The 21,649-nt window shown below is 45.6% G+C and overlaps 1 protein-coding gene across 1 annotated transcript in view; it reads left to right on the forward strand.

The window, feature by feature from the left end:
* The first annotated feature begins 830 nt into the window (after window positions 1–830).
* The window catches only part of CA9 (carbonic anhydrase 9), a 32,543-nt gene continuing 11,724 nt past the window's right edge, over window positions 831–21,649 (forward strand). Inside the window, exons 1-6 of the mRNA XM_034441866.3 lie at window positions 831–1,116; window positions 4,242–4,280; window positions 5,051–5,221; window positions 15,644–15,792; window positions 18,031–18,123; window positions 18,421–18,487. Coding sequence (XP_034297757.2) covers window positions 996–1,116; window positions 4,242–4,280; window positions 5,051–5,221; window positions 15,644–15,792; window positions 18,031–18,123; window positions 18,421–18,487 — 640 coding nt within the window. The 5' untranslated portion in view covers window positions 831–995. The remainder of the gene's footprint in view (window positions 1,117–4,241; window positions 4,281–5,050; window positions 5,222–15,643; window positions 15,793–18,030; window positions 18,124–18,420; window positions 18,488–21,649) is intronic.

Raw genomic sequence — 21,649 nt, forward strand, 5'->3', positions numbered from 1 at the left:
AATTTTGGAATTCCTAAACCACCTTGTTTTTGGTTCTGATACCACATTTTCTTAATCAATCTTGGTTTTTTATCCCCATTACAAAATTTATCTAATTTTTTTTTATATACTTCAATGTCCTTCTCGGTTAAAAAAATCGGAAGGATCGCGAATAAAAAGTTAAATTTAGGAAGTAACATCATTTTACAAAAACTGTTGACTTAAAATTAGAAGAATGGTACAATGAAACATGGAAATTTGCATTAAATGATAAATTGACTTGTGATATTAAGATTAGAAGTGGTATATATAAAGAAAATGTTTTTTGGAACACTTGGCAACCATTTGTGGACTTTGCACTTGGGAGATTGGATGAATCGGCACCAGTACCTTATCAAAGAGATTTCTGGAAGAATTGAAGACTTCAATTTCCTAAAACTTCCTTTCTGTTTGAATAGCACGTTGGGGAATTTTTTTTTTCTTTCCTTACTATTGATTTTCTGTATTGATTTTTTTTCTTTCTGTTATTCTTTAACAATAAAAATATAATAAAAAATTTAAAAAGAAAAAAGAAAGACTCCGGCCCCGATAATTGCCCGGTCCAAATCAGGTTCTGGAGGAGGGTACCGGCCTCCTGCTCAAGTGCACGAGGACGCGTCGAACAGTAACGGGGAAAGGGGACGGCGTGACCAGTCTACCGGTGTGAGGAGGACACAGCCCTGCTCCGGCGGAGCGGCGGGGAGGGAGGATCCCTGTAGCCACAAATACTCAGCAAAGTGTGGCTGGAAGACCCGCTGCAACCAGAAGCGAGAGTGAGCGGAGATGCCAGGGCCGAAAGGGGGCATCTTCTTCCCGCGGAGTTGTAGCACTTCCCTCCGCAGGCTAAAACGGGGCGGCGCGGCACAACTCCCCGCTATAAAAGGCGGCAAGCGCGTCTTTTCGATCTCTGGGAGACGCTCCACTGCGACGGACTCCCGCCTGGCTGGCTGCGGACGCGACCTCGAGGGCAAACGAAGATGCGCCCCGCGAAGAGGCTGAGACTCCGGTTCTCCTCGCTGCAGCTGCTGCTGCTGCTGCTATGGGCCGCCCCGCGACCTTGCGCAGCGGGCGACGAGGAGGAGGACGACGACGACGCAGGTGGGTGAGAGGCGGCGGCGGCAGAATCCCCCTCCACCCCTTCCGGGGCTTAGTTTCGGGCAATCAGCTTCACCTGTTGCTTCAACGGCGGCCGCCGGCAGGGCTGCTCCGATTTGGACGGCTTGAGGGGGCAAGGTCCTTCCCGCAACACCCCTCCGTCAGTCCGCTCAGTGGGGATGCGATGTGGGAGACCGACCCCCTCTCTCCGACCGAAGAAGCCATAGAAAATTCCGCCGGCTGGAAATTAGGATTGTCGTTGGGCAGTACCAATGGTAGACGGGAGTGGGCAACTTCCTGGGCACCAGAATGTCCTTGGCTGCCCACCGCCGGCGACTCCGTTTCCCGGCGGTTCTGAAGCAAAGTTTACTCCGGACTCAAAATTTTAAGCGGGCCGCGCACACCAAGGCAACAGGGCAATAGCCGTGAAGACGTGAAAGGCTCTTGGAACAGAATGGGTCCCTTGAGGGGGGATATGGACTCCATTCGGGAACCCACCCTAAAATATCCTTAGTGACGGTAGTCGTCTGTCTCTTGCTTGGAGCAAAGTGTGCCCAGGAGCATTGAGTGTCCATTTGGTTTGTGCAGCTGGGAACTTTTCGTAAGGTTGGGAGCTGCCCTCTCCATTTCCAGGTCTAGGTCCAGGTCTTAGAGCAAATACCCACGTCTTTCGCTGCTGGGTAACACAAATGAGGGTCCTTAATCTAGCAATCGCCTCCAATTAGCTTTTGCCTGCTGAGTATGTCCGTGGCTGGGGACAGACCCTCCACTCAGCTATTCAATTTAGAGGACTTCGTCTGCTACATTATAACTAGGGATTTGAGGTATAACACAGTTGAATACTTAGTTGTTCAAAAGTAACTCTTGTTGTATTATGGAGGTTCTCTGAGTTAAGTTTGGGATTGCAAATGTTCCTATTGGATAACATCGTTAGTGCAGGAGTTTTGAAAGCAATATTATCGAACTCCAAGTAAGCAGGTGTAGGATTGCAGCCTAAAGACTTAATTGCAGAGTACAATATTCTCCCCATTGTTGTTTATTTGTTGGGGCTGATCCTGAAGGGCTCACTGCCATACAGTGAGTCAGCCCTCATGAAAAGGTTCAACACAGGCCTTTCCTTCCGATTTCATTTCTATTCTGTTCAATGGGATGATGGAGCTGTGCTTGGATTGGCTTTTGTGGAAAAAGAAGCCGCTTGATGGAATTTGAGTCACAGTGTGCATTTAGGTAGGGTGACCCCTAAGAAGCTGGGAGAACTCTTTCCCAAGCTCTTTCCTAGGAAGACAAGGGCAGAAGTCTTTCAGATGAAGCACCCTTTTTTAAAGGGATCCTGTGTCCACCCAGGATTGAGCAGTTTTTCTCTTGGGCAAGGGCGGTTGGACAACCACGGCAGCTCCATATTGTGCCAGGTCTCCTCTTTTGTCCTTCTAGTTCCCAGAGGACCATCCTCCCCCATCCCAGAAAACATAGCAGGTCACCCACTCTCCTCCCCCAAGTCACTCTGCAAAGAGGATGCTGGGCTTCTGGGTTCCTCACATACTCTCCATGGCTGTGCTGAGACATGTGACCTTCCACTGAACTCTTGTCCATTCAGGAGCTCCTAGTAGATCCCTTCCCCCACCTTCTTGTACACTTGTGCACTTAAGACCCAGCTCCTCTCCCCAGCATTGAGACGGGATGAGGGGAGAATCTGGGGGCTTTGTCAGGGAAGGGTGGCTGTGGCACCAGGTTTTCTTTTCTTTGATTGATTTGTGTGTGTGTGTTTTATTCCTGCTTGTAAGACACCCAGAGTTTGGTTTAAGATTTGCAAATGTTTTAAATAAATAAATTCCGTGGTGCCTCCCAGATGTCCCATGGGAGGGGGGAGATCTCTTGGGCTGCCTTTTTGCCTCTCTACCTTTCTTGGCTAGCAGCTCTTCTCTTCCAGGGCAGCCAGGAGAGGTTCTGGGGAAGGGGAGGAGGGTGCAGCTGCTCACAGATCGGCCTAGGCTTTCAGCTGAGTCTGCAGTGCACAATTGTTCTGCTTGATTCATGGCATTTGTAGGGCATCCAAGGATGGTACCTCCACCTAGTAACTCACCAAGGCTATTTTTGTAAGCGAAACCAAAAGTTTCAAGGTGGGACCAGCAGAAAAGCTGCTGTCACTGTGCTATTGGAGACTGTCTGTCTGGAAGCCTTCTAAGTCCTGGACAGGTTATCCCTATCCTGCGTTCTTCGAGGGAAAACAACAGTCATGGGTGCAAAAAAAGGTGGGATCCTTTATCCATGGTTGGTATTTTATTTATTTCTTTACATAAGATTAAACTGCAGGATCAGGTCAAGATCCCTCCAAATGGCCCTCTCACAGGGGCACTTTGCAAGCAGAAGTCCCTTCCTGCCACCTGCTGTCTGGCAACTAGGGCTGGAGAGAGGTTGCCCCCCACCTGGAGGTGACATTGAGTCTTCAAAGCCACTTGCCCATGGATTTCTTTAAAAAAAACAACCTTTAAAGTCATCAAAACATGTGACCATTTCTACATTTTACTGCAATGGCTTGCCAGCTTTGTTATGTGCAGGTTAAGATGTATAGTTGCCATTTCCTCATTACACATTGCACAGGATTTTATACCTAGGTCATTCAACCCTACCCCAACCACCCCCATTTGCAGAAATCAGCTTGGCTGGGGCAGCGGCACAGAGAATTTGCTTCTGCCAGCCAGTGCTATGTGGAAGCAGTCTGAGTCTTTTGAGAGGCAAAAGATCTGTCAAAAGCAGAAGGCGGTTTAGACTGGCATTTCCTTTGGGTGGCTGAGATCCAAACTCAGGACTCTTCTGGGGTCACCAGGGGAAGGCAAGTGCTCTATCTCTTTAGCACACCACCCGACCTCTGGTCCAGGCTACCATTCAAGGTCTTTTTAGTGTGTGTGTGTGTGTGTGTGTGTGTGAGAGAGAGAGAGAGAGAGAGAGAGAGAGAGAGAGAGAGAGAGAGAGAGAGAGAGAGAGAGAGAGAGAGAATAAACCATGCTGTTCCCCATGTCAGAATTAAAATGGAGTGGGGGAGGGGCAAGGAGAACCTCCCCTTTTTGCTTTTGTGGGGAGGAAATGGTGGGAGCAACAACTTGAGTCAGGTTCTCTTATTTGCTTCCTAGGTCTTCCGGGGCACAAAGACCATCACTGGAGCTACAAAGGTAAAGGCCTGGTCTTGCTCCCCTGGGCTCCTGGCCAGGTGAATGCTGGTTAATGATCAGCTAGCTCTGGTCACACCTGCCTCTGGTCTTCTCCGGCTCTACTGAGCCCGAAGCCTGCCTGGGCATATCTGGGCCTCAAGTTGTAGAAGCAGGGAAGGCCTGTTCCTGTCCCTCATCTACCCCCATCTCCACTCCGCAGCCCTACTTTAGCCATTGCAGGTCATTATTCATGCCCAGTGCCCGCATTCCTCCCTGCAGCAGAGATGATAAGAGCTGCCCTTGCACTGAGCCCCCCTCCCCCAAGGGCATCTGACTGCATTCCATGGGTAGCTGCCTCCTCCCTCCTGCCAGCCCAGCCCAGAGCTGCCACCCCACCTGCATTTACAGGCTAATGGTGAGCCTCCTGGTCTCTGCCCAGATCGACCCCAAGATCCCGGCTGCTTCACAGGCATCGTAGCCTGGTGGAACCAGCTACTTCCCAGATTCAGCCAGTTTATGCAGCAATTGAGAGGTAGCTTTTCGGTGTTTTAAAGCCAGAGCTGGGAAGACGTGTGTGAAGTCTCCAATCCAGAAAAACCACTTGGAAGTGCCCGTCATGTTCTTTTCACTCTATCCTGAATTTTCTGGAAGAGCAGCAGAAGTGAGGCTGACCAAGCTCCACTTTTCCTCTTTGTCAAGCTTTCTCCTTTTTCCTAACCTCCCACCGAACGTTCCCTGCCTTCTGGGGCAGGTAAATGACTCTGAGGCCCCTGAAGCATGTTCTCTTTCAGACATGCCAGAGTGGGCATCCGTGTTCCCCAACTGTGACGGTCACATGCAGTCTCCCATCAACATCAACACAGCTGCTGTCAGCTTCAGCATCAAGCTGGAGCCCCTGCTACTGTCTGGCTACGATTTGCCTCCCGAAGAGACACTTCCTCTGAAGAACAACGGCCACACTGGTGAGCATCACAGGGCTGCTGAGGATAAACTGGGTGTAGCGTCCCTGGAAACATGAAACAGGTGACAAACAGGCTGGTTCCTCATTCAGAATTCTTCCTGCCTTCCTTGGAAAAGGACCACCTCTTGGCCTTCCTTCTCATAATTGGGCTTCTTGTAGCACAGGGAAAATAGATTGTGTGTGGTGCCAGGTTTCAGCTTAGCTTTTGAGTCTACTCTGCCCTTGCCCTTGCCCTTGCCCCTGACAATGAAGCCCAAACTCCAGGATCAAATTTCTCCCAGATCACTAAGGGATCCTTCCAAACTACAGGAATCAGAAAGGGGTTGTGAGGTTGTTACATGCAAGCAAACAGATGAACTTGCTCAGTAGACTGATCCACTTAAGGAGAGAACTGTGGGGTCCTTGGTGCTCTCTGAGCTTGGTTGTTTTCTTGCAGATGTTTTATTACCAAACTAGGTAACATCAGTGCGCAAATAGTGTTACCTAGTTTGCTAATGAAATGTCTGCAAGAAAACAGCCAAGCTCTGCAACAAGGAACCCTGAGCTACAAACATTCTCTTCTATTGTTAGGATAGAACTCTCAAGCAGAAAGATAGTGGGACTTATCCAGAGTCCAAGGCTCCCTGTGGGGGTGGGGAGGGGGGGTGGCTGTGGTCAGGCAGGATCACTTACATCACAGGGGTCAGGGTGAGGCTCTGATTGCTATCGCTGCTATCCCTTTTTTTGGTAATTACTTATTTTATAAGTAATTACAATTATAAGCACCAGCTCCAAGGACCCCTAGTCAGTGTTCAAGTTTGTTTGTTTATTTATTTACATTTATTTTTATTTGTAAAATTTATTAGTCACCCATCTTATCACACAGTGTTACTTTGTTCTTTGACAGAAGATGGATTGTTTTGTGATAAAGGCCAGGAAAAGCCACTATCTTTGTGTTTGATGGTCTATTCTTCTGATTCCCACTCACTGGTCACCAGGTTCTGGCAACTGCTAAGCATTTTACAGTTAAACAAACATGAACATTCTGTTAAAGAAAAAGGAAAATGCTACATTCATAATATGTGGGAGCAATAACAGAATACCAGAGTTTGAAGAGACCACAGAGGTCTTCTAGTCCAACTGCCTGCTCAAGCAGGAGATCCTATTCCATTTCAGACAAATGACTGTACAGTCTCTTCTTAAAAGCCTCCAGTGTTGGAGTACCTGTTTCCTTTGATTGATTGTTATCACTGTCAGGAAATTTCTCCTTAGTTCTAGGTTGGTTCTCTCCTTGATTAATTTCCATCTGTTGCTTCTTGTCCTGCCTTCAGGTGCTTTGGAGCCCCTTTCTCTGTGACAGCCCCTCAAATATTGGAACACTGCTATCATACCACAGTCCTTCTCTTTCTTAGGCTAGACATATCTAGTTCCCCAAATCTAGTTCATTATGTGATTTAGCCTCCAGACCCTTAATCATCTTTGTTGTTGTTCTCTATACCCTTTCTAGAATCTCAACATCTTTTTTGTATCATGGTGACCAAAAGTGGACACAATATCCCAAATGTGGTCTTACCAATCTTGCCATCCATCTTAGAAGGACCCCAGAATTGTGGAGTCCAATCCCCTCAATTGAAAATCTCCTTTATCTTTGCTTGACTACATCCATGAAAGAGAAATCATCTGATAGATTTTAAGGATTTCATTAACAAAACTGTTCGATAAGCCTTCAGAACTCATGGCCAAAATAGACAGGATTCTCAGAGAAAAGGACTGCTTTCATCCTTCGTGAGATTTAGTTTTTACTTCCTGATCACCTTTGTCATCCAAAGGTGTCATCAGCCAGGCATCCCTGATTCTCAGGGCCTCTTTCCTAAGGGAAGAAACTTTATAGCTATCTCTTACCAACTTGGTTTTGAATTTTATTTCTGCCTTCTACAGCATTATGCATTCCACCCTATTTGGCATGATATGCAGATCTGATAAGCTCCTCATCCAAGACATCAATAAACAGCTTGAAGATTAAAGGCCCTGAGCTGAGCCTATTTCACTCTCCAGTTGGTGTGGAACCGTTAATGGGCACTTTTGAACCAGGGCCAGAGGGTCTGCAGCTATTTGGATATGAAACAGAAAAAGTGCTTCAGAGGTCTCAGAGGCAAGCTGTCTGCACCAATCAGTGCCCCCTTAGAGAAAGGGTGTCTTTTCCTGACCTGAAAGACCAGAAGCTGCACTTGAATACAAGCACAATGTAAGTCCCAGAAAGGAGAGTGTTTAAGGAGGGAACAACAGGGTCATTAATGTCCCTTGTCGCACCAGGTGTGGGGTTTCTTTAAGGAGATAGCAACAAGTGCAGGGAGTGCGTCCATGCTCCTCCTGCTCATCACTGCAGCCCTCCCTTAATTGGCTACTGATCAGAATGTTAATGGATGGCATCCACACACATACGAAAGAAATGGAGTTTACAGCTCACCACCCAAAAGCAACAAGCTCCTTCCCACAATTTATTACAAAAGTTCCCCAATTAAAAAAAAAATGAGTTTGACAAGACAAGTCATTCCTGTTTTTGAAAACTCCATGTTGAATTTTGTTACTCGCCTCATCGTTATCAGGGTTTTCATAGAATCAGTCTCTTTACTTCCTGCTTGGCAAATGAGAGTTCTCGTGGCTCTCCTTAGCTGCTTCTTCTGCACCTTGCACACGCCAAGTTCCTCTGACTGGTCTTTGTAGAATTTAGGCTCCAAGCCCTGTACCATCCTTGCTGCTCTCCCCTGCCCCCTTTCCAGTTTCTCAGGGTTCTTGTCATAGTGTGGTGGCAGAAATAGTCTTCTTGGTGCAGATTCAGCAGGGCAGCTCAGAGCAGAATGGTCAGTGATCGCAACACTACATTTCTGTGAATGCAACCCAAGACTGCATTAACTCTTTTGACAGCTGCAGCAGATTGGTGATTCATGCATAATCAATGGTCTACCAGTATGCCCAGATCCTTCTCATACATACCACTGCCAAACCAAGTATCTCCTATTATGTACCTGTGCCCCTGATTTTTTTGATAAAATCAGAACCCAATACTTCTTCCCACTCAACTATATTTGGTTAGATAAGACAAAATATTTAACTTTATTGAGATCCTTTTAAATGTTGTGCCTGTTTTCTGAGCGGTTAGCAATCTCTTTCTCCCATCTTAGTGTCATCTGCAAATTTGCTGAGGATCCTTTCTATTTCCTTGTTTAAGTAATTTATGAAAACATTGAGGAACACACTGGGATGGCCCTGGGATGGAACCCTGAAGTACCTTACTACAAACACCTGGATGTGACTCCATGAAGGACCACATGACGGATACTGTTGTTCAGCACCAAATTTATTTGGTGGTGGGGCCATCCACTCCATATTTCCCCTCTTTATCAAGAAAGAGCCTATAGTCCTTTTCAAACTCCTTAAAGGATCATCTGTCAATAACTGCTTCCTTGACAGCATTGGCTTTTGCCATCAGTGATGGTTTCTCACCACTCTGTCTTCGGCTGGCCTCTTTTTAAATTGCTTGTCATTCTTCTAAGCATGGAAAACGATCCCTTTCCATTGGTGTTCCTGCTACTTCCATTTCCTCTGTTATGTACTGAATGTATATAGTTGTGTTAAGCCCTGCTAAAGTGAACCTTTAGATGACCCTAACTGTTAACTCCAACTATTTTGGAGGGAAACTTTGAACATTCATATTTGGGTGGGTTTTTCAAGCATTATGATTGGTTAAGACCCTGTGGGCCCAGCGTATAAATTACAGGCATTTGCCTGCTGTTCCTCAGTTCCAGTTTTGAATCAATAAATGCTGTTGTAGCTATGCTGGTCTGGTTCTTTCCTACTGAAGCCCACTACACAATAGTGGCAATGAGGATGGGATGCTGCAGGGGAGAGAGCTGCTGCTAACCAAGAGACTGAAGTCATTGGGTGATAGGCTGGGTAACGAAGCCTTGGCAGGACTAGTCCTCATGCCTGCCTGCCAGTAAGCCACACTGGAGGCATGCTGAAATCACTGGGTGTCAGACCGGGTAAAGAGCCCTGGTGGGACCATGCTCCCCACCCTGCCTGCCAGTAAGACACACTGGAGGCACAGACGTACCTGTGGAATCCATCCCCAGGACTCCTTAAGTGCAGCCCAGCATCACCCTCAGTAGGACAGGCATTAACTAGCACCACAGGGGCCTTCTCAAAATGGCTAAATTGGGAAGACTCAACAAGTTTGATATTACTCACCCGGAACAGTGGAGCTCATATGTCTCCTGAGTAGAAAACTATCTCCGGGCTAATGGCAGTGGGTGGTTCGGAGAACCAGTAGCCAAAATCCCTGTCCCCCCGCCCCCGCCCCATGCCCAGCTGAGCCGCATGATCATCAGAGGCTTTTTTAAAAAACTTTTAAAAGCATTTTTTCTACAACCTCTTTGGCCGAAAAAATGCTTTTAAAAGTAAAAAAAAAAAAAGCCTCTGATGATCGCGTGGCTCAGCTGGGATCATCAGAGGCTTTTAAAAGCATTTTTTCTGCAACCTCTTGAGGTTGTAGAAAAAATGCTTTTAAAAGTAAAAAAAAAGTTGGCCACACCCACCCAGTCACATTACCCCCCCACCAAGCCACGCCCACAGAACCAGTAGTAACAAATTTTACATTTCACCACTGGCAGTAACCCTGTTATGTGTCTGGACAAGCCACATTTGATATCGCTGAAAACTTGTAGTACTGGCAAGCATAGAGACAGTGGCCTCAGCAGACCTCAAGAAAAAATTAAAGGAACATTTTGAGCCTAGACTCTCAGTCATCCTCTGGCACCATGCATTTGAGCAACGAGAACAGAGATCTGGGGAATCTGCAGCAGAGTTTGTGGCAGCCCTTCGCCAAGCTTTGCGCCAATGTGAGTTCCCTGATCTAGAAGACTGTCTCAGAGACAGGCTCATTTGCGGCCTGTGTAATAATGAATTACAGCAGCGCCTATTCACCATGGAGAAACTGACTTTCCAAGATGCGTTGAAGGAAGTTATGGTGGCTGAGGCTGCCGGGGGACCATGAAGATTCTCTGGCCTCCAAAAACATACACCAAACCCCAAGAATCCACCAAGAGACCACAGAAGGCTTGGGGGAGGTCAGTGAGAGCGACGAAATTGTTCACTTGCGGAGAGAGCCACCCGATGGCCACGGTCCACAGAGCAAGCAACTCACCACAGAGCTGTGTAAGCTGCGGAGGACCACATGAAAGAGCAGAGTGCAGATTCCACACAGCTGTATGCTGTGCCTGTGGAAAGCAAGGGCACATTGCCAGAGTTTGCAGAGGTCATCAGTGGGAAACGAAACCTGCGACACAGCAGCACAAGTGGAAAAGGTCCCCATGACAGAACAGAATTAAATACTGCTTGGGAAGGCATAGCATCCAATGCACAGGGGCCCAACACCCCATCAAAGAAAAGATAAGACTCCGACTAAAACTTCAAGGGTCCCATGCTCCATGGAGTTTGATACTGGATCGGCCCTGTCCATTATATTGTCCATGACTTTCGACCACATTTGCAAACATAGCCAACGGCAAGTCTTGCTCAAATCATCAAGTTTAGTGCTAACGGACTTCCAGAGTCACCATGTTCCCATAAGGGGCAAAGCTACCATTAGAGTTTGAGGGTCCCCTCAGCATAGCCCCTCATAGAGGGGCCACATGACTGGTTCGAGGCCCTGAGCATCAGGGTAATGAGCATTCATCAAACCCAAATAGCCGATCTAGAAGCAGTATGCCAACAATACACTGATGTATTCAGTGCTAAGCTGGGACAATACAAAGGGGCACCCATTTCACTCAATCTTGATCCAGCAGTAACTCCAATCTGATTAAAACCACGCAGAGTTCCCTTTGCATTGAAGCCTAAAATTGATGCAGAACTAGACAAGCTAGTACAGCAGGGAGTGCTCCAACCTATGGACTGTAGCCATTGGGAGACTCCCATAGTGACCCCAGTTAAGCCTAATGGGGATGTTCACATCTGCCCAGACTACAAGTGCACCATAAACAAAGCACTACAGCAGCATGCTTACTCTATACTCCTGATGGCGAACCAATGGCACGCGTGCCAGAGGTGGCACAGAGAACCCTCTCTGTGGGCACGCGTGCCATCGCCAGCTGCTCTTCCGGGTCCTGTCGCATGCATGCGCACCGGACAGCTGATCCAGCATGCATGCACACTGCCCAGTTTTTTTCTGGGTTCTGGTGCTCCAGTGTGCGCACTCCAGTTTTGGCACTCGGTGCCGAAAAGGTTAACCATCACTGCCCTATACCAATGGTAAGCCACATCCTCACCTTGCTCCAGGGAGGCCAAATCTTCACTACGCTAGACCTCGCCCAGACCTACCAGCAGCTACTGGTAGACGATGCTACTACAGAAGCACAAAGAAGTGGGCAGCGGCTCCGGGGCCTCAGAGAATGGTGCGTCCCTGAGGCCCCAGCCCCTGACCAAAGGTGAAGGGCGAGCAGGTGGCATTCATTGCTTACCTTTGATGAGCCGAGTTGAGTGGGCATCAGCGAGGCGACTGGCAAGGTGATTAGCTGGGCCGCATGGCAAAGGCAACACATATAGGGCGGGGTGGGCAGGGCGAGTGATGAGCAGCCAGGTGCGAGTGGTGAGCGGGTGGGTGTGGGCGGGGCCAGCCAGAGGTGGTATTTACCAGTTCACCAAACTGCTACCGGTTCATCTAAACCGATTGAATACCAGCTCTGATTTGCCTGCTGTTCCTCAGTTCCAGTTTTGAGTCAATAAATGCTGTTGTAGCTATGCTGTTCTGGTTCTTTCCTACTGAAGCCCACTACACAATATCCTCCATTCACTTTCCTCCCTGTCAGGATGTTTTGTTATGGTTTCTCAGAGATGGGAGCACCTGACCCCACTTCTTCTACCCAAGGACGGAGTTTGCCCTGCAAGGTCCAAACAGTGTACTGTACCTTGTTCTGGGAAATGGGAGTCAAGGCCTGGTAGGCTAGAGAACCCAGTGGCAAGGGGTTTCCTGCTGCTTACCACCTGGAACCCAAGAGAATGTGTTTTGTTTTCTTTCTGTACTTTGTCAATTTTCCCATCCCCCTTGCCTACGGCAACTTTAGAGCAGGCCAGGGATGGTTTGCGAGTTGACAGGCTGATTATATGCCGTCAAGTTATTGCTGATTTTTAGTGACCACACAGATCATCTTCAAGATGATCTGTGCCCAATCTGGGTACTCAGATCTTCCAGAGGCACTCCCATGTTAACATAGTCCATTCACTTTGCCTTCCCCTCACTAGCCCTAGGAATCCTGGAGTAGCCCAGGCTACTCAAGGCCCTGAGGTTTGCACTAACAAGGAACCTGTGAGCAGTTGGATCTACTTTTTCACAGGTGGGTCTCCTTTTTTTCTTCTTCCCCAGAATAGAATTCCCTGGGATTTTGCTCTAGGCAGGCCCATCCCTTGGTAGCCGCGATCTCTGCATAGACTTCACTGCAACACAAGTACAAATCTCAAGATCACTTTGAGTATTGGGAAATTTCCACAAAATGAAAAACTTTTGTGCTTGGCACTTGATTCAGTATCTTGTGTATGTCAACCACCTTTAGCAGCTGGGATCCTGTCCCGTTGCCCACTGCCTTCTGCAAGTTGAAAAATAAATTCCACAAGGTTGATGGTGAGTCTTTAGTCAGAAAGCAGGACTGGGTGTTTAGCTCCCAGGTCCAACAATGGCTCTTTGGGTGATAACAGCCACCCAGCTGGGGACACTGAACCTGGAAAGGATATTTCTTGCAATAAGGTTTTCCAGAATATCACATTGGATATTCTGCCTAGGAGGTGAGCCCTGATCTGAGTTAATAATGTGCCAGGTTCCAGGCCTTCTTTTCAAAGTCTCTCCAGTAACTTACTCTGATGCTGCCCACAGTGCTGCCAGAGTCAAGCCTGCGGTTCCCAGGAGGAACTGCAGTTAGATAGAGGTCTCCCTGTCCACCTACTTCTATCCTGTATGCCTTGAGAAGAGGGGAAATGGGGGAGCTGAGCTGAGTGATGTTATGGGCATGGACAGGTGGGAAAGTATAAGGGGAAAACTTGCTTGTTCTGCCCTGCAGACAGGTGAATAAGGTTTAGCTAAGTGCTGTCCCAAGCATGAGATGCTGGGAAGACATTTTTTATTTTATTTTTTATTTATTTATTTGTCAAGAATGTATTAGGCAATATATATAAGCATGGATTGGATACATAAAATAGATACAAATAGAGGAAACATTAGGACAGGGATGGTAGGCATGCTGATGCGCTTATGCACCCCCTTACAGACCTCTTATGAATGGGGTGAGGTCAACAGTAGACAGTCTTAGGTTAAAATTTTTGGGGTTTTGGGATGAAACCACAGAGTCAGGTAGTGCATTCCAGGCATTGACCACTCTGTTGCTGAAGTTATATTTTCTGCAATCAAGTTTGGAGCGGTTCACTTTAAGTTTGTATCTATTGAAGTTTAAAGTTTTTTATTTTTATTTTTCATAAACACATTTACATGTACAGTCATTTCCATCATTTTTCATTCATCTTTTCTTTTAACTTTCATTTTTAATTTTTACTTTTTCGGGGCTGCTCTTTTACCCTTTACCTTTACTCCAACCTTTTTTCTTCTCCTCCCCTTCTCTTCCCCTGTTTCGCCTACTTCCTTCGTTCTTCCTCTCCTTCTCTTTCCTACTTCCCCTTCTCTTCCCCCACTACTCTCTTCTTCCCCCTTCTAACCTTCTCCTCTACTCCTCTTTCCTCTCCCTTTTCTTCCTCTCCTTTTCCCTTTCTTCTTTCTCCTCTCCTCTCTTCTCTTTTCCCTCCCTTTCTCTCTACTCCTTCCCCTCTCTCCTGTTGTTTCCCTTTTCAGTTCAATCTAAAGTGGTATTCGAGCAGCCCCGATTTCCTAATTATCTTTATTCTCATGTCAATTTCTTATTCAATTATTATTTAGTTTTATTTCATCATTTGCGTACATTTGTATAATATCTCACTTTTTTGCCTTTTACCCCACCTCCCCCTTTCTCCTTTTACTTGGCATCATCTGGGTATCTATTTTTCTAATTGTTTTTCCCATCTATTCTCTATTTTATCTCTATGTCCTTATTCATATTTAATTTCTAACCAATCATAAAATTTATCCCATGTCTTGAAATACATCGACTCCTCTTTATCTTTTATTCTCAATGTTAATCTATTCATTTCTGCACATTCTAAAATTTTCTTTATAACATCTCCTTCCAACGGAATTTTATCTGCTTTCCAGTTTTGTGCAAATACAATTCTAGCTGCTGTTATTATATGAATAATCAAATATGTATCTTCTTTGCTATAATTCTCTGATAAAATTCCCAATAAGAATATCTCTGGTTTTAAGTCTGTATGTTGCTGCAACATTCCCTCTAACCATATTTGTATTTCAAAGTCTGGGGGCATAAGGTATTTTGTTGCGAGCAGAGGAGTGGAGGACTCTTCTTGTGAAATATTTCTGGACACGTTCAGTTGTATTAATATCCAATATGCAGTGTGGGTTCCAGAGGGATGAGCTATATTTGAGAATTGGTCTAGCAAATATTTTTATGCTCTGGTTAGTAGTGTGATATTACCGGAAAAGAAGCTACTCAAGACTAGGTTTACAAATCTTACTGCTTTTTTGGCAATGTTGTTACAGTGGGCTTTGGCACTTAGATCATTAGATATGAGTACTCCAAGGTCCTTGAAAGAGTGAGGGTCATCTACGAGATCATGTCCACTCAGCTTGTATTTTGTTTTCTGGTTCTTTTTGCCAATGTGTAAGACAGAGCATTTGTTGGTTGAGATTTGGAGTTGCCAATTGTTTGACCATTCCGATACAAAGTCAAGGTCTTTTTGAAGGGTAGCAGCATTGTTGGTGGTGTTAAATATTTTTACATCATCGGCAAAAAGAACGCAGTTGCTTATAATATGATTGCAAAGGTCATTTATGTATAGTATGAAGAGTGTTTGTTCTAGAACTCTGCCTTGGGGGACACTGCTATTAACAGGTCCAGGATTTGATAGGGCGCTCCCTATTTTGACCACTTGTTGTCTGTTTGACAGAAATGCAGCTATCCAATTATATAGGGGTCCAGAGATGCCATAGGATTTTAGTTTTAGAAGTAGTTTGTCATGTACCACTGAATCAAAAGCTTTACAGAAGTCTATGTAAATTGTGTCTATTGCTTTGCCCTGATCAAGATTTGTAGTCCATATGCTTTTGCAGTGTAGAAGTTGTAGATTACAGGATAATCTTTTTCTGAAACCAAATTGTTTATTAGAGAGTAGGTTGTTTGTTTCTAGGTGGAGGGTAATGGAATGGTACATGCTAATCTCCTGCATGAAGCAATGGAATAGCAAGATCCCCTTGCTCCTCTCTGTCTTGAAAATCATCCTCTTCCTTCCCCAGTTCTTCTAGGTCTGCCCAAGAAAATGACACTCAGTGGGGGTGGCTTCCCCCAGCCGTACCAAGCAGCCCAGCTGCACCTGCATTGGGGATCGGGGCACACCTGGCCTGGCTCCGAACACACAGTGGATGGGCACCGTTATGCGGGTGAGGTAAATCCCAGTCTCTTGTTCATGGCTCCTGCCAAATAGCTCAAGCTGCCTTGCTGGGTAGCTGCTCCCTTTTCTAGGTCTTAAGAGATGAAGTGCTTTGCTGGCCTTGAAGCCAAACCCAGGTATGGAGCTGCTGATGAGTTGTATAGGGTCTTTTGAAAAATGTAATAAAATTATTTGAACAAGAAAAAAATGTGCATGCTTTGCAAAATGTAATAAAATTATTTGAATGGAGAGTACAGGCCTTTTCACTCTTCCAGGACCCCAAGGGGTTGCAGTAGGGTCTTTGGAATTTTCTCTGGCCATGAAAGGCACAGCTCTGTGATCAAAAGTTATTTTGTGTCCCTCCTGGTTGGTACTGGCCTCCCGGGAGGTTACACAAGGCTGGCTCCAATGCTTCTTTGAGCGAGGGTAACTTCCCCACCGCCTTGAAGGAGGCGGTGGTGAGGCCCTTCCTTAAGAAGCCTTCCCTGGACCTGGCTGTATTAGCTAATTACCATCCTGACTCCAGCCTTCGCTTTGTGGCGAAGGTTGTGGAGAGTGTGGTGGCACAACAGTTTCCCAGGTACCTGGAGGAAACGGTTTATCTAGATCCTTTCCAGTCGGGTTTCAGGCCTGGGCACAGCACAGAAACGGCATTGGTCGCATTGGTGGATGATCTCTGGAGAGCTCGGGACAGGGGTTGTTCCTCTGTCCTGGTCCTATTAGATCTCTCGGCAGCTTTTGATACCATCGACCATGGTATCATGCTGCGCTGATTGGAGGGGTTGGGGATAGGGGGCACCGTTTTATGGTGGTTCTCCTCCTTCCTTTCTGACCAGTCGCAGTTTGTGTCGACAGGGGGACAGAGATCGACCTCGAGGCACCTTGTGTGTGGGGTGTCGCAAGGTCAGTTCTCTCGTCCCTCCTGTTCAACATTTATGTGAAGCCGCTGAGTGAGATCATCCGTGGTTTTGGGGTGAAGTGTCATCTGTATGCTGATGATACTCAGCTGTACATCTCCACCCCAGACCACCCCAACGATGCCCTTGATGTGATGTCCCGGTGCCTGGAAGCCGTACGGATCTGGATGGGGAGAAACAGGCTCAGGCTCAACCCGTCCAAGACCGAGTGGCTGTGGCTTCCGGTATCCTGATATAGTCAGTTGGTGCCAGCACTGACTTTTGGGGGCAAGTCGCTGGCCCCCACAGAGAGGGCTCACAACTTGGGCGTCCTCCTGGATTCACGGCTGTCCTTAGAAGAACATATGACGGCTGTGGCCAGAGGGGCCTTCTATCAGGTTCGCCTGATTCGCCAGGCGGCCCTTTCTGGATCGGGATGCCTTACGCACAGTCACTCATGCCCTCATCACGTCCCGCCTGTAATGCTCTCTACATGGAGCTCCCCTTGAGGAGCACCCGGAGGCTCCAACTGGTCCAGAATGCGGCCGCGTGGGTGGTTATGGGGGCGACTTGGCGCTCCCATGTAACACCTCTCTTGCGCGAGCTGCACTAACTCCCGGTGGTCTTCTGGGTGCGCTTCAAGGTACTGGTTACCACCTTTAGAGCGCTCCATGGCTTAGGACCCGGGAACTTACAAGACCATCTTCTGCCACCGATAGCCTCCCACCGAGAGGGCCTCCTCAGGGTGCCGTCAGCCAGACAATGCCGGCTGGCAGCCCCCAGGGGGAGAGCATTCTCTGTGGGGGCACCTACCCTCTGGAACGAGTTGCCCCCAGAGATACAGCGGATCCCTGACCTTTGCGCTTTCCGAACTGCCCTAAAGACGTTTTTGTTTCATCAAGCCGGGTTGGCCTGACCTACTCTTTTTAAAAAGAATTGTTTTAAAAAAATTAGGGGTTTTAATATAGGGTTTTTAACTATGGGCCAAATTGATTTAATTGGATTTTAATATTGTTTTAAATTTTGTATCTGTGTATTTTATTTGCTGACTGTTCACCGCCCCGAGTCCTTCGGGAGAGGGGCGGTATATAAATATAATAAACTATAACTGTAACTATAACTATTTTCCAGGAGCTTAAAACTCCAGTTTCCTCCTGCTACCTCACGGGGGGGGAGGGGGGCGGCACAGAGGTGGAATGTGATTTCCTCCCAGGGTTTTATTGCGGTTGTGTAACACAGGTGCTTTGGGTTATCCTGACAGTCCCATGAAGTACAAAACACCCTGCAGAAACACCCTCGGGAGACCAACAGGGGTACCTCTTGAGCGTGCTCAGTGCTGTTCTCTGTTTGCCTCCAGATTCATGTGGTCCATTATAGCTCCCGTTTTGAAAGTTTCGAGGAGGCTGCGAGTGAGCCAGGAGGGTTGGCTGTGCTGGCTGCATTTCTGCAGGTGATATGTGTGTGTGTATGTAAGAAATGAGGGGTGGGCCAGGAGGTGCAGTGCTGTGGGAGTGACCCTTGGAACACTAGTAGCATTTCCACCAGCTGCCCTTCAGAGAGGATCCAATAAATGTCTATTGGGGTTTTTTTTAGAAGATCTTAGTTTTGTTCTTTAATGTACAGTGGATGATGTTGTTTGTACATAAAGCAGGGGCCACTGAGTCTCCCTCTGGAGAAGCCAGGCCCTTGGTCATATGAGGCAGAGTGCCTACATACTTCTTGCTGCTGTTTTTGTCTCCCATTTCAGGTAGGGATGGAAACAAATGAACCATATCAGCACATCCTCAAACATCTGAGTGATATCAAGGAGGAAGGTAAAAAGGGGAGGGGGCAGTTCCCCCTCCTTCCTCTGCTCTGTGCCCAGCAGAAAATCCCCCGGCAGGAGATCTGAGTGTACTGGAGCCAGGGAGGAGAAAGGCTGCTGTCACCTGCAGGCGATGCTACCATTTCCTTTTTTTAAATAAGTTTTTTATTTATTTTCCATTAAAAACATATATAAACAATCCATCTCTCCTTAAACAGTGTGTCGTCTGAGTACAAATATTTCTGTGCAACATCCTTCCACAAATTATATACATTAAACAATTATACCTTGTGTAACTCTTCACTTCCTTCATAACATATCTTCTAGTACAAATACAATAATAACATTAAGCATACTTATTTTCATCATACCCATATTATCAATTGCCATTTTGTTCTTATCTCTATTTTCATATATTTTCTATTCTTATTGTCTTCTTCCTTTATTTCCAATTTCCTTTTTTCCCCTCTAACCATTGGTAAAATACTTCCCATATCATATAATAATCAGTTGGTTCTTTCTCTTTAATTGCTAATGTTAATCTATTCATTTTTGCACATTCTAATATTTTCCTAATCACCTTCTCTTCAGTAGGAATCTCTTAACTTTTCCAATATTGTGCAAATACAATTGTAGCTGCTATTAATACATGAATAATTAAATATATATTTTCTTTGTTATAAGTTTCAGGCAAGATCCCCAACAAAAATATTTCTGGTTTGAACTCAATACATTGTTTTATCATCTTTTCCAACCATATCTTTATTTTTGTCCAATACTTCTTTGCTTGTCCACATGTCCACCACATATGATAATAAGATCCAGATATCTGGTGGCACTTCCAACATTTAGCTGATTTGTCTTTAAAGATCTTTGCCAATCTTGCCGGTGGAAGATGCCATCTATAAAACATCTTATATAAATTGTCTTTATATGCAGTTGACATTGTTAATGTATAATTCCTGTCCCACAGTTTCTGCCATTTATCTAGTTCTATCGTATAACCAGTGGTAGGATTCAATTTCTTTAACAACCGGTTCTGTGGGTGTGGCTTATTTGGGTGGGCGTGGCTTAGAAGTCATGTGACCAATGGTGTGTGGCTAGCTGATCTTGTGACCAGGTGGGCATGGCTATGTGTATAGGGACTACTCAGAGGGCTGAAAAAGTCATTTCTGACCGGTCCTCGCACTTTTGACTGGCCCTCACACTTATGACTATCCTCACATTTATGCCCGTTGCCGCATTCTTAACAACTGTGTCACTCATTTCACAACTACGGTGCTTCATGTGATCGGGTGGCCGGTGCCAGGTTGTCATGTGGCATTGCTTCTTTGCCCTAATGACAGTTTGCTGCAATGGTCATAAGTGTGAAAAACGGTCATAAGTCACTTTTTCCACTGCCATTGTAACTGTTGTAAATCAAGGATTACCTGTACAAAAATACAAAAAGCTTCTTTGCTTGCAAAAAGCTGCCCTAAATACCAATCATTAGATTAGAAATACCTGTAAACTGGAGTTACAAATCAGGGAGAGTGCCAGAGCACCTTGAGGAAATTAGTTAAAATGCAATGATAACTATCAGCAGCCAAGTGAAACCCTTTAGCAGAGAGGTCATTTAAGCTCTCCAGAATGAAACTAAGGAGCAAACAGAGTATCTGTTGCTTGTTAAACCAATTACCAGAACAAATAGACACAGGATAGACTAGTCAGATTATCGAAGCTGCTGCTTTTTTTTTTTCTTTTTTTTAAAATTTGATTTATATGCCGCCCTTCTCCAAAGACTCAGGGCGGCTTACAATGTGCTCAGCAATAGCCTTCATCCTTTTGTATATTTATACAAAGTCAGCTTATTGCCCCCACAAACTGGGTCCTCATTTCACCTACCTTAGAAAGGATGGAAGGCTGAGTCAACCTTGAGCCTTGACGAGATTCGAACCCTGCAGTAATTGCAGGCAGCTGGTCTTAAGCAGCTTAATAACAGGGTGCCTTAAACCCCTGTACTAACAAGGCTCTCTTTTCAGGAACAGAGATTAAAATTTTTCCTTCCAATCAAAGCTGAATAGGGAAAATTATCCCATCACTAAACACCTGATTAAACATCACCAAGCACAGAATTAAACTTCGGCAAAAACCAGTTTTAGACCAAAAGTCAGAAAGGGTATGTAAACTCATGTTTGAATGTCAATCGTTCTAGCTAGTCAATAAGCCTTGCTGAATGTCATTCATCTTGGTTCCTTGTCATTAAAAGCTTCTGCTTCGTTATTCAGTTATTTCTTCAAAGTGCTGATCATTGCACCCTGGCTGGAAGAACTCCAACAGGGGAGTATTTCCTCCCAACAGCAGTGTAAAAAGCTTAAAACAACCCTAACCCTTTAAGAAAGTCAAGCCAAAACAAAAACCTCTGAGAACCTCCAGAACCGGAAGCGACAGTAAGTCTAGGCATACTGCCGGAGAGGCAGTTTCTGTAAGATGGGCAATAAAGATTAGGCTAGGAAACAACACAGAATGTTGTCTGTAAAGTGGAAAAAAACCAGAGATTTCTTTTAACAACCGATTCTCTGAACTGCTTAACTACTTAACAACCAGTTCTACCGAACCGGTGCGAACCGGTAGAATTCCACCACTGCGTAAAAGCAACATTTTTCGCCCATGCTATCATTGTCTCCTTTACTTGTTCCTCTGCTAGCTTTTCGCCCAGTAAATAATTATACAGTTTCTTTATTAATCTTTCATATGTTCCTGTTAATATTTTATCTAATTCTGTTGATTCTTTATAAAAACCCTGTGATTTTATATCTTTCTCATATCTAGAATGTATCTGCACTTGTCCATACCATGATAAATTGATCCGTTGCTCACTCATTTCCTCTTTCGTTTTCAGTTCCCCCTTTTCATTCAAAATGTCTTTGTATCTAACAATATTTCCCATATTAATAACATTTGGGTGAATCCATATTTCCATTGTTGAAAGCCAGACTGGTATCCTCAAATAATGTTGTTCTTTAGTTTTCTCCCATACCATCATTAGTGCATTTCTTATGTAATGTCTCTGAAAATATCCATGTATCTTATTTTTCCCATACCACAGAAAAGCATGCCATCCCAGTTGTAAATCGTGTCCTTCCAGAGTCAATAATCTTGTGTTCCTCAATACAATCCACTCTTTCATCCA

The sequence above is a fragment of the Pantherophis guttatus genome, chromosome 2 (assembly GCF_059756535.1).
Source record: "Pantherophis guttatus breed Tessera chromosome 2, ASM5975653v1, whole genome shotgun sequence".
In the NCBI taxonomy this organism is placed as follows: Eukaryota; Metazoa; Chordata; class Lepidosauria; order Squamata; family Colubridae; genus Pantherophis; species Pantherophis guttatus.